Raw genomic sequence first — 14051 nt, forward strand, 5'->3', positions numbered from 1 at the left:
AAAAAAAAAAAAAGTATAGCCCTGAAGGGTTCCTGAACCGTGGCGTGGATTTCACTCCTGAGACAGAGGGTCTTGTGGGCTTGATGCGGAAAAGACAACATTGAACATTGAACCATCCTCCTCTGCCTCCTATCCTCACCACTGGATTTCTCACCTCTTTCCAGGAGTCATTTCTCAGGTCTCGGTGATGCAGGAACATTCACTGTCCACATCTCCAGCAGGGACAATCACACTGACCTGTGGCTCCAGTACCGGGGCCCTCACCACCAGTAACTATGCTAGCTGGATCCAACAGAAGCCCTGCCAGGTCCTAAGGGGTCTAATAGGTGATAGCAGCAATCGGGTCCCAGGAGTCCCTGCCTGGTTCTCAGTCTCCCTCCGTGGAGGCAAGGTAGCTTTCTCCATCACTGCAATCCAGGTTGAAGATGAGGCTAAGTATTACTGTGCTTTGTGGTTCAGCAACCATTTCCACAGTGAATGATGCAGGGGAAGAAGTGAGGCAGAAACCTGCTTGTTAGCCTCATCCCCCCACTCCTTGTTCAAATCTCACAGAGGCTGGTATTGTATCACTGCTAATGTTGCTGAGTGCTGTCACATTGGAACTACCTCATAGGTGAGCCTCCAGTGGGTTTTCAGAGGTAGTAAATCACACAGGAGAAGCAGCTGTTGAATTTGAACCACGTACCTTCAGGTTGAGCATGGCCACTTACCACTAGGTCTCCAGAGCTCCTGTTTTCTACAGATCGTGAATAGTAGCTAGACATATTCATTTGAAGTCTGAAGATATTTTGTCTTTATCCCACCATTATGTTGTTGTTTTTAGGCACTTTTAAGTTAGTTATGACTCATAGAGACCCTGTAAATGAGGGATATGAACCCTGTTCTGCCCTATACCATCCTCATCAACTGACACACTTGAGCCTGTTGCTGAAGTTACCACATCAATCCATCTTGTTGAGGCTCTTCCTGTCTCATGCTGACCCTCCACTTTTCCTAGCATGAAGTCCTTTTCCAAGAACTGAATTCTCCTTAGAACATGCACAAAGTATGATATAAAATAATCTGTGGCTAACTCTGAGAAGAATGAGAATCCCAGAACACTTGACTGTGTTTATGCAAAACCTAGACATGGACCAGGAAGCAGTCATCAGAAAAAAAGTAAGGAAATACTGCAGGGTTCAAAAATCAGGAAAGGTGTACGCTAGGGATGCCTCCTATCTCCACACTGAGGTGGAACTAAGTGATGGGCTGAGTCACTTTGGGGAGAAACTTCTTATGACATCATGCTTGTCTCAACCACATGTGAGAGGCTTTTCTCAAGACTTACGTGTTGCACATGGAGAACATGACAGCTCATAGAACCATTTCTTTCCTTCAATGATAAGGATTTGGGTGTTTGTTGTTTTTTTTTAATGTTATTTTATAATGGTTTTCTTACAATGTTCGTATATATTGTTTTATACACTGGATCTTTCCCATTTCCTTTTCTCACGCCTTCCTCCCCCCATCAAACTGTGTGATCTCATGATTAACACAACACCCTCCCCAGCTCATCTTCACACCTCTGCTCTTACCCTCCCCCCTTGGATCCTTATACAAGTTCTAAAATAACGGTCTTATACAATATCTGTTCTTATGGGACTGAGTTTTTTCACTTAACATAATGCTCTCCAGTCCTTCCTGTGAGGTAGTAATTACCAAAATAATTGCTCCTACACGATGCGTAGTATTGAATATACCATAATTTCTCAATCCATTCAATTATGGTTGGATATTTGGGCTGTTTCCATGTCTTGCATTGGTGATTAACACTGCTATGAACATTGTTGTACGAGTCTCCATTTGTACCTAATTTTCCATTCTCTCTGAGTATAAGCCAAGCAGTGGAATAGCTGTGTAATATGGAATTTCTATGTTCAGCTTTTTGAGGAAACACCAAACTGCCTTACAGAATGGTTGTACCATTTTACAGTCTCACAAACAATGTATAATTATTCCTATCTTGACACATCCTTTCCAACATTTAGTACTTGCTGTCCTACTAACTTTGCCACTGCTGCTGGAGTGAGACAGTATCTCATTGTGGTTTTCATTGGCCACTTGAATGTTTTCTTCTGTGAAAAGTCTTTCCAAGTCTTTTGTCTATTGTGTAATTGTGTTGTCACTTTTTCTTATAGAAGACTTATTGTTGTTGTTGTCATTGAGTTATTTGCGACTTATTGCGACCCTATGTAAAATAGCCCTGAAACCTGCTCTATACTCTGCCAACTTTACTGTCTCTGACAAACCTACCCTCATTATCCCAGTCACTAAATCAATTAATCTCATTGATGGCCTTTCTCTCTATCTCTGTCCCTCCACCCTTCCAAGCATGATATATCCCTCTCCAAGGACTGGTCCCTCATTGTAACATTACCAAAGCATGTCAGACAAAGTCTCAGAATCCTTGCCTCCAAGGAGCAGCCAGATTTCACCTTTTCCACGGCAAAACTGTTTGTTCTCCTAGCAGTCCATGGTATATCCCATTTTCTTCTCCAGCACCATAGCTTAAAGGCATCACTTTTCTTTCTATCACCCCTAGTCTCGTCCAGCTCTCTGACACATAGCAAGAAATTGCAAAGATTGGATCAGGTGTTCCTTAGTCTCCAGGCTGATGCCATTGCTGTTTAGTACTATGGAGAGGCCTCTGACAGCCAATTTTCTCAGTGTAACTCCTCTTTTGAATTCCTGGCTGCTGGTACCAAGAGTGATGATTGTGGAGCCAAGCAAACTAAGGCTGTTAACAATCTCAATCTCTTCACCATCTATCATAATGCGCTGCCAATTGGCCCACGGGTGAGAATCTTTATTTTCTTGATGTTGAGCTTCGATCCATATTGAATGCTAAGTCCTTGGCCTTCTGCAGCAAGCATTTCAGGTTCTCCTCAGTTCCAGCCAGCAGAGTTGTGTCATCTGCATAATGCAGGTTATTTATGAGTCTCCCTCCAATCCTGATACCACATTCCTTCTCATACAGCCCAGCCTCCCAGATGATCTGTTCTGCATATAGATTGGAAAGGTTTAGAGCCCTGGCATACACCCTTGCCAGTTTTGAACCATGTAGTGTGTCCCTGCTCGGTTCTGATGACTGTCTTCAGGTCCACGTATGGGTTTCACATAAGCACAATTAAATATTCTGAGATTCACACTCTTCTCAGAGACAGTCACAGTTTGTTGTGATCCACACAGTCAAAAGCCTTTGCATTGTGAATGAAACACAGACACACCTCTGGTGCTCTCTGCTTTTATCCAAGATCCATTTAACATTAGCAATAATATGCTTAGCACTTTGGCTTCTTCTCAACCCAGCCTACTCATTTGACAGTTCACTGTTGTTGTACTGCTTAAGTCATTTTTTGATAATTAACCACAGAATCTACCTTGATATTCATGATATTGTTTGATAATTTCCTCACTCTGTTGATCATCTTTCTTTGTTATGGGAACAATCAGTCAGTTGGTCAGGTGATTGTCCTCCAGTTTTCTTGGCACAAGTTAGTGAGTGCATCCAGGGCAGCATCTGTTTGTTTAAATAAGTCAATTGGCATCTATCACTTCTTATTTCATCACCACAAGCTCTTGTCCATATAAAGCTTCATAAAATTCTTCAGTGTCAGCCAATTCCTTTTGGTACAGTTACTCTGTATACTCCTTCCATCTTCTTTTAATCCTTTTTGGATCATTTAATATTCTGCCCAAAGCATAAATAAATATTGCAACTCCTGACTTGAATTTATTTGTCAATTCCTTCAACTTAAGAAATGCTGAACGAGTTCGGTCCTTTTGATTTTCTGACTCCAGTGCTTTGCACATTTCAATATAGTACTATGCTTTTTTTCCTGGAGCTTCCCTTTGAAATCTTCTATTCAGCTCCTTAATTTCTTTATTTCTTTCCTTTGCCTTGGCTTCTCAGGCTGTAAGAACTTTAAACTTTTGATATGAGACCCTTATCTAAAAGATTATTTCCAAATGTTTTCCCCAGTCAGCAGGTTTTCTTTTTACCCTGTTGGAAACAGTTTTTGGTGCACACAGGGATTTATCTTTAAATGGTCACATTCATCAATTTTACTCTCTCCAGACTGTCCATTTCTGGCTGTATTTGGCAGTCTCTTTATATCACAGACTGGTCCCTCAAAGCTTGATCCCACCTTATCTCTTATGAACTTTAAGGTTTTGGCTTTATAGTTGGGGCTTTACTCTGATATCTCTGATCTACCTTGAGTTGAGATTTATGTATGGTGTGAGATGTGGATTTTCTTTCTACAGGTAGCAGTCCAGTTATGCCAGAACCATTTGTTGAAGAGGTTGTCATTTCTGCATTTGATAGGTTTTATTTCCTTGTCGCATATCAGTTGACTATAGATACCTGGGTCCATTTCTAGAGTCTCAGTTCTGTTCCCTTGGTCTATGTGTCTGACATTGCAACAGTACCATGCTGTTTTGGTTACTAACACTGTGTAGTAGGTTTTGAAATCAGGGAATGCTATGCTTCCCACTTCATTTTTGTTTTTCAGAAGTGTTTTGCTTATCCGGGGTCTCTTTCCTCTCCAAATAAACTTGGCAATTTCCTTTCAATATCCTTGAAAAATAAAGTTGGTATCTCTACTGGGATTGCACTGAAAATGTAGATTGATTGTGGTAAGATTGTCATTTTCTCAATAGGGAGTCTTCCTATGCACAAAGAGGGCATAAATTTTCCCATTTATTTATATCCTTTATTGTGTCTCACAGAGATGTTCAGTAGTATTCTTTAAATAGCTCTTTCGTGTCTCTAGTTAGATTCACTCTCAATTTGTGATTGGCTATAGTAAGTGGTATTTCTTTCTTGGTTTCCTTCTCTGAGTTCTCTTTTTTAATGTAGAGGAATCCCATTGATTTTTGGATATTGATCTTATATCCCACCACTCTACTACATTGATCTACTGGTTCTAACTGGTTTTTTTTGTTAGTCATTCAGGTTTTCTGTGTACACTAACCTATCATTATCATATAGTGATAGTTTAACCATCTCTTTGCCAATCTGGATATCTTTGATTTCCTTCTCATGCTGCAGTGCCCTAGCAAGCACTTACAATACAATATTGAATAGAAGTGGTTGTCTCTGTTTGCAAAGAAAATGCTTTTAGACTTCCTCTATTGAGAATTATACTGGCTCTTTGTTTTGCATATATCCCTTTGATTGTGTTGAGGAAATGCTTTGTTTTTCTATTTCACTGACTGTCTTAATCAGGAAAGGGTGCTGCATTTTGTCAAATGTCTTTTCTGCACCAACTGCTAAGATCATATGATTCTTGGTTTTTTTTTCCTTTCTTAATATGATGAATTATGTTGATTGTTTTTCTTATGTTGAACCATCCTTGCATACATCTTATGAACCCGACTTAGTCATGGTGAATTATATTTTTTAAATGCTTTTGGGTTCTAGATGTATCTTCTACTATTTAACCACAAAATATAAAATAACAATAATCTGCAAAATATCTGCACAAATATTTCACCAAAGAGGGGATTTAAATGTTCTTGAAAAGATGTTCAAAGTTAATAGCTATCTTTGCTTTTATTAGGTGCTCATCAGTCAATTCTAATCCTTTGTGACTGAGTCAAAGCCCCCAAGATTTTGTCTTGGATGCAATCTTTGTGAAGGTAGTTTGGTAATTCTTTCTCTAGAGAAATTCCTGGATGGATTAAAACAGGTAATGTTACAGTTAGCAGCCAAGCACCTATCATTGTGCTATCTAGGCTCCTTCACTAGCTTTGGGCTCAACTGGTCCCCTTCTCTGTGTTCTCATTTGGAAACATGGTGCATTTCATTTCTTCCCTATATTCTCAGTCCCACATTATTCCTTCTTTCCTCTTGTAAATCTCCTATGGTCATGTATTCCTTAGAATTTGCCAAGAAATAGACGCTATGCCCCAGAAATTAAATTCAGAAGTGAGAGCAATCATATGCATGACTATAAGTATTCCTAGATAGTGAAGGGAAAGTCCCCGTGGTACCTTCACTCCCTCTGTCATCCTAGATAGGCTTTGTTCTCAAGACTCTGTAGCAGTAATATCAGTGTTATTCCATCTCCTCTCTGATCCTCCTTGGAAGGAAATGTCTATTTTCACTTCCATAAAGGCAGTTTACCTCTGCATCAACCACTTCCTTCCACTTCCTCAGATCTCTGTGGATTTCGGGTGGAGAGACATGTCCTGCTCTCTGTTCCTAGATCATCATCCTTCTGGGCAGTTCACACACTCTCTGCAAGCCATGATCCCTCGTTCTCCTTCTCTACTGACCAGCAGTCCACATGGGCAGAGGAAGGCCATCAGTGATGGTTACAGCAGGATCTCATCTTCATCATATCACACAGGTCCACTGTTAAATGTTGGAACCACAAGAGTCAAGGAATCAATGTGAAAGTGAGACTTGAAGTCAGTTTAAAAGAAGAAAAAATTGAGTTTTGTTCTATCTAGAACTAAAGGTTTGATCAGAAACAGACAGGGGCACTGTGAGGTAGGCTGTGAGACAGATGTTCCTGTGAAATGAATCCTCACAGCTGGTGGTGCTCAACTGTTTGGAGGCTGAAGTCTAAGCAGGTGCTTTTTTGTGAAGATTCACTCAGTCACTGTGTCCTTTCTGGGTCTATTGCACAAGGCCTGTGTGGTCCCTGCAGCTGTTCCACTCAGAAATCAACCCAGGGCAACTAGAGCACCGCAGGCACACTTCCTATTCACAGGCCCCACTCAGTGTAGACCAGTTGTCTAGGATGTGTGAGTCAGGAGATGAGAGGACCTGGGTTAGCCAAGGGAGTCCTCCTTCCTAAATCCATATGGATGGGATAACAGTAGCCTGGCACATCCCAACTCCAGACCTGGATCCTAACAAGGTTGTATCCACTGTGGCCTGGATCCCTCTTCTCCCCATTCCCCTCTCCCACTGCACAACTAGGAGCAGACCTCAGAGACCTCAGGGCAGGTACACTAGTGTCAGTCCCTTCAGAACTCAATAAATGAAACCTTAGTCCTCCCACATCACTCAAGAATCTCTGGGGTATGCTTTTTGTTGCTTTGTTTGTTTTTGTCTAAATAAATATATTTTTTGGGGGTATTCGTCCTAAACAGCCTGTGCTGACTCACCAGGCCTCCGCATTGTTCTTCTTGGGACAAACATCCAAGGTCACCTGCATCCTGAGAGGTGGTGACAGTAACTACCATTTGAGCATTACTAGCAAAGCCTGGGACAAGGTCCCAAATTTGTGATATGAGTGAGAAACAGCAGTATGTCTGGATTCAAGAGAAATGAGACCTGAACATTTAGGACATTCAGTTATAGGAGGAAGCTGACCGCCTCTATGGGGCACCCTGTACTATTGGAAGCAGCTACGTGTAACCATAGTGACACAGGCAGAGAAGAAGTGAGACAAACATACCTGGTAATCCTTGCTCCCTAGCCAGATGATTGACAGATCAAGAGTTAGCCTCCTAACCCACACTGTGAGTTTCCATTTTATCAGACAATTGTTAACTCAGCACTCATCTGTGAGAAAGGTTTGTCTTTCCACATGATCCATCAGGACAGGAAACATTCTTCTGTGTTACAACATCATTTTATGAACACTGTATAGAATATGCCATTTAATCCTGGACTTCATTTTTGGTCTCCAATCACACATTTTCCTAATGGGCATCTATTCACAGGTTTGATTTCCACCATGTCTCCTTACCTGTCCAAGAGCTCTGAAGGCCTGCTGAGTGAGGAGTTGTGCTGCCAACACAGAAGAAGCTGGGCAATCTCCTCTCATGGCTTTCACACAGCCTCTGAAAACCTGGTGGATGATCAGATGGGAATTGCTTCTGACTTGACAACAAGAGCAAGTAAGAGACATGAAAAACAAGACACTTTATTTCTCTGGAGAAGCAAGAATTTGACCCAGACTTTGGGATCCCACATGCAAACATGGCCTCAGATGACTTTCACTCACTCCCCATATCATCCCCATTAAGCAGAATCATCAGAACATGTGTCTCTCCATTTAGATATACAAGAGAACATTCCCACATAAAAAACCATGAGAATAACTGGGCTTAGATCTCTTAAGTTCTACTGGGATGTAATAAGGAGGCAATTGTTGTTACCAATAAAGAAAATATAACAATAATTGTGAACATAGATCTATTCCATCTAAGAGTGTACAATTCAGATTATCTAACAAGGCTATTATTAAAAATTCAAGACAAAGACAGAGACATGGAAGATTAATGCTCACTTGTGTAGTATGAATTTGATCAAATGTGCAATCAAAATACATTGTAGCACATAATTTCACAAAAGATATAAAATCTTAACTTCACTTTCATTATATATCAATATATAGGAAAAAAACCATCTTGGAAGTGGACCAATAAACCATGATTAATGGTGGTGGAGAAGTATTGACAACTCTGACAGGAGCACAGTAAATGGCCCCAAAGCAAAGAGTGTAGAATTCTTGCTTGGTAGTACATTGATAAAGCAATCTGGGCTTATGAAAATTCTGTTATTGTTGCAAAGAACTATAAAGATAGTTTCATGATGGATAATAAATTTCTCTTGAAAACCTGCACAGCAGTATTATAGATATTCATTTATGCATTACCTTGTGTGGTCCATCCCCCATACTCCTTTAATGATGTCACTGGGCCCAACAGCAAAACTTCCTGTTGGAGCTCTCAATCTCTTTGCCAAAATAATTGCTCTCCCTTGTTTACCCAAAAGTTAAAATCTCAGATTCACTGGAGGGAACAATATTCTAATTTACTCTAAATCTACCTTAAAATTTTATTATTTGCAGCAAGACTTAATGTGGCGTTTTCAAATTAAACCAGGAGAGGTTTATGGTGAAACCAGGGACACAGAGCCCAGTGTTATGTGACAAAGGAGAATGAAATGAAGTTGGTTCACCTCTCACAGCATACACAGACCCTTACTACATGCCTCATCAGACTCTAGGTTCTTAATGTACAGTATGGATAAAGAAAGAGCATGAAGATCTCAGAACCAATGAATAGCTCCTCAGCTCCCTGGATATATTCTTTACTTATGACCACTGTAGTGTCTGCTGTGGGGATGAAAGGGTACAGTTTGGTGAGTCTATCTGGAGATGTGGATTAGGACTTCTCCATGTCTTCTCCTCTCTTCCTCTCCCTGGCTCCACTTATAGGACACCGGGAACCACAGGTCCTGTCTAACCTGAACCACATGTGGGTAGAGGAAGAGTAAAGAGCAGAGAGCCCAGGAGGCAGTAGGTAGAGCTGTGATCCTGGATAAGATCTGGGGATTGCTACATTGTGGAAAGCACCTTCTCTCTGTGCTCTATGCTGTCATTCCACTCTACAGCTAACGTTAGAGCTGAGGCCACTTAGCTCTAAGAAGAAGACCTATATGTGAACAAGGCTGAGGCCATACTGATTATAAAAGGTCTTTTGATTGAATCCATCTTGTACAAGTGAGTCACTTGGGATTACCAACATCTACTGCTTCAATCTCAGACCCCTTGAATGAGATTGGAGTCACTGATGGAATCAATTTTACTGCTAAGAGCATCAAACATCATTTTGTTAGTCTTTTGTGTTTTAAAGTTGTGTAGAACATATTGTTAGACACTGTACACATTAATATGTTTCCACTCTATAGAAGGAGCTTTGTCCTTTCCATTTCACCAGAGTGTCATTTGAGATCTGAAGAATCTCCATCACACACTGACGTGCCCAAATCACTGTTGGGAAAATTTCCTATAACATCATTCTTGTCTCAAACTTGTCAGAGGCTGTTCCTTAAGACTTTTCTACCACACATGGATAACAAGAGCGTTCATAGAATAATCTGTCTCTTTCCAAAACATGGTGTTTTAATTTGTCCTGCTCTTTATTGCTGTCCCCTTAGATTCTTAAAATATCGAATACCTATCATGGATTCCACTGACAATCTCATAGGTATACCTATGGAAGGAAGAGTCGAGTTGATGAGGGTTTGCTCACTGGGGGCTAAGGGATAGCATGATGAGCAAAATAAAGTGAATCAAATTCCCAGGGACACAATGCTTGAGCTCAGAGACACTACTTCATCCCCAAGATTTAATGTGTGTCATCCCACAGATGACAGTGGACATGAGCATCCTTCTGTGCTGTACCAAGCAGCTCTCATCTCTGAGACTCTGAGATTGGGAGAAAACAAAGCAGAGACAATCTGTAGCTCAGCCTTCCGGTACAGAATAAGTGAGACTCCTGTTTCAGGACCTAGAGATGGGGAGGTGCCCAGGTGATGAATGATTTATAAGTAGAAAAGACAGCCAATTTCCTTTTTCTATATAAAACTAATGGAGTCAGGTGGTGTAGCCCTTAAGAATTATACTGTAACCCAAATGTGGAGCCTCCCAGGTAGTTTGATTTCACCAGCTACTCTGGGAGAGGAAGATGGGTCATCTCCTCCTTTTAATTTATGGCCACAGAAAACTTACTCAAAGATCAGCCATGTGTCAAGTCCATCTTAAGGATGATAAGACTAGATCCACTAAACTAAGAAGTTTGCTGTTGTTGTCGTTGTTTACCATTTACTTGGAACCGATCCATAGCTAACCATCCAATGGGTTTTCTGAGGTAGTTAATCATACAGGAGGAGATTGCCCATCTTTTCCCAAAATGAAGTAGTAACACTGTTTATTCACTCATCTAAATTAAAATCAGTTTGTTGCATGATCTTTCTTTTTAACACACTAGAAGTATAGTTGATAAAATATTATGACAATTCTAATTTTGAAAATTGTTTCAAGGCATCCCTTCCTCCGCTTTTGCAAATATTTCCTTCAATGTAATATCCCGCTTTGTTTTGCAGTGTGCCTTGTCTTGTATGTCTAGGCCTCAGGCAGCAGAGGGCGCTGTGTCCTATCCCTGCGTGTCTGTGTCCTGCAGCTGAGAGCCACCCACCAGCCTCTCCTCTGATGCCTTCTGCCTGATGCTCACTGGGTTTCAGATTTGTGACATCACAGGCCTCCATAACCACAGATCACCTTCAACTCCAAACCCAACCCCACCCTGGATAAGTTTTCTGTGGTGATGTTTTAGCATGTGAGGGGAGTTCATTGTTTTGCATAAAGAGGCCTCCTATCTGCTATTGGGGAAGATAAGAGGAACTTGGGGAGCTCAGGCCCAGCTAAGATTTAAAGAAAGAAGAGTTTTGTAGAGGCTAACAATATGGCCTGGGATTCTCTCCTTCTCACACTCCTTATTCACTTCTCAGGTGTGTCCAGTCCGGCAACTAGAGCAGGGGATGGAAAGACCAGAGAACTGTCTTTTACTCTGAATCTACCTCTCTCACCTCGTGTCTCTCTTGACTTTCAGGGTCTTTGGCTCAGTCTGTCCTGACTCAGCCATCTGCAATGTCCAAGTCTGTTGGGGAGACAGTCACAATCTCCTGCACTGGAAGCAGCAATAATGTTGGGCGTGGTTATCCATCCTGGTACCAGCAGCTTTCTGACAGTACCCCCAGAATGCTCATCTACAATGCTGATAAGAGACCATCTGGGGTCCCAGACCGATTCTCAGGCTCCAGGTCAGGGAACACAGCCTCCCTGAGCATCTCTGGGCTCCAGTCTGAGGACGAGGCTTATTATTACTGTGCAGCCTGGGACAACAACATTAATGCTCACACAGTGCTGCAGGCCAGTGGAGAAGTGAGACAAAAACATTCTGCACACAACAGTGGGTCTTCTCTGTGCATCCTCAGTCAGGACACCTGTTCCCCCTTATTTGGCTCAAAAGAATATTTAAGATCAACTCAAGAAATATATTTTTGTTACCATATCCCACCTCCAGATCATATCCGTTGCAACAACATGGGGTCTGAGGTTTTGGAATGGAAAGAGAATCCTGTAACCTAGGATTTGATTTCCCTAGGAAATCTACAATATGATAAGGTGAAAGCCAAGAAAACACAGTTTAACTGTGTGTGACTTCAAAATCTCAAGTGTTTCTGAGGTTTATACACTCATATCACTTACTGATTCAAATATGTGGGTATCAATACTCTAGATAATAAAAAATCCAGTGTACATAAGGCAAGGATGAAAAGTGTCTTAGATGTCACAGTGGAATGAAAGGAGTAAGAAGGGAGGCAATATATAAAATTTAACACCAATAAAAATGAGAATTAGACATTATGGTAAATATTTTGTTGTTAATAGGTGCCATTGCACTTGAGGGTGGTGTATAGAGACCTTATAAACAATAGATCTGAACCCTGTCCTATTTTGTGCCACACTCACACTTTCTGACACATTAGAGCCCATTGCAGCAGTAATTGTGTCGTTCCATCTGGTTGATGATCTTCCTATCCTTTGCTGACCCCCTTCTTTTCTGAATGCCGGGTCTCTCTGTAAGGAATAGCCCCTCTGAGCAAAATATCCAGTATACAAGCATATTTATCCTAGCAACATACCTGAAGCATGGGCATTCCCATAGGCATGATTATCATATCAGGTGGAATTTTCCTAATCCATCCTGTGAATTTCCAGCACAGAAGATATTTTGATAACTTAGCCCCCATTTTTAAGAATGATCTATGCTCCTATGCTCTCTTCCAGCATAGCTGATATCTGCATTTCCATTGCCCTCATACTAAGTGGTCCTCTATGTTGTAAAATGTTTTTACAGGCAACAAGAAATGTATGATTTTATGCATGGTCTTGCCATCACTCAGTAATCTCTTAATAATATTTTGATTCTAGACTGTGAGGTCTTCAGGTACAATCAGAATGCTGTCACCATGCAAATGCTTTATCTACTATCAACATTCACGGGGGGGGGGGAAATTGTGAGCTACACTCCCAAAGCAAGCCACTGATTTTTCCCTAGAACAAATAAGACTTGATTCTGAAATCTTGGGATCTCACATGTTTACTTGGGCCTCAGTCTCACCAGACTTTCATACTCTCCCCAAATCATCTCCTGTACAGATGGTCAGGTTACATGTGCTTCTTTTGTTTTTTGAAATCCAACCTAACATTTTCACATGCAGTACTGTACAAATTTCCTGTCATACTGCATTCCTGATACTTGAGGGATGATTGTCCAAGTCCTAAAAAGTGTGAAACTTCGCACGTGCAGGAAAAATGCCTGATGTAATCATTCCCTCTGTTCAAATCATGTGTGGACCCTAGTAGAGGAAGTAACTGTCCCCTCTGAAAGGCTCTTATTTCCAGAAATTTGGAGTGTTCAGCAAAGATGAAATGAGGAATCAAAGATTTCACAGGGGTGGAATGCCCACCACCAACCTTCCACCTGCCAACTACCATATCGCCATGTTTCCATTCACTGGTGGAAAAATGATTTATGCCCCCACCCCCACCCCTATGTCAGCTCTTCAGACAGGGCATGGCCCTTCAGAGAGACAGCCCTCTCCCTTGGATGGTGGAATGCCTGCCACCACCCTCCACTTCCTGCCACCATATAGGCTTATTTCCTGTCACAGATGAATGATTATGCACCCACCTGCCAGCAGGCAGAGAGAAGAGGGGGGAAAAAATTAGAAGACATTAACAATATGCAAAATCCTGTGAATATATCACCAGCAACTAGTACAAGATGATGTGAAGGACCTGCCACTGAATTGTCTCATAGAATAGAGAAGAGAGGTACTTTTGCCTTGAACACTGCTATCTAGCTACATCACGTGGGATTTCTTAAACTCCATTGGAAAAGTTCAGGTGTAGCCATGGCTTCTGGAAGGCAACAGGCATACCTCTTCAGGAAGACAGAGGGAAGCTCCAATATAAAGTTTCTTCACAAAACGTGCCATACCCTGGGTGATTATATAGTTACAACAACCTAACATCTACTAAGAAAAGACTCACATAATGTAAAGAAAGCAGCAGTTTGCCTCTATAATCATGGGGGGGAAAAAAACGCTTCTCTTAAAAAAAAAAAAAAGCCAACCCAGTGAATACTGGAGATAAAGAAAACCAGAAGAAATAGGTTGAAGTGTACTTGTTTGA

General features: G+C 41.3%; 2 gene segments (V, D, J or C); both read left to right on the forward strand.

Moving 5' to 3' along the window:
- LOC102847672 overlaps positions 1–10975 on the forward strand; it is a 20890-nt gene extending 9915 nt beyond the window's left edge. The window contains 1 exon segment of the V gene segment in view: positions 10895–10975. Coding sequence covers positions 10895–10975 — 81 coding nt within the window.
- Positions 10976–11253: 278 nt separating this feature from the next.
- Positions 11254–12912, forward strand: LOC102848079. The segment is given in 3 exon segments: positions 11254–11299; positions 11401–11685; positions 12830–12912. Coding segments are annotated over 3 exon segments (414 nt in total).
- The last annotated feature ends 1139 nt before the right edge of the window (positions 12913–14051 follow it).

The sequence above is a fragment of the Elephantulus edwardii genome, unplaced genomic scaffold (genome assembly GCF_000299155.1).
Source record: "Elephantulus edwardii isolate Elephantulus edwardi_28Jun2011 unplaced genomic scaffold, EleEdw1.0 scaffold00219, whole genome shotgun sequence".
Taxonomy (NCBI): Eukaryota; Metazoa; Chordata; class Mammalia; order Macroscelidea; family Macroscelididae; genus Elephantulus; species Elephantulus edwardii.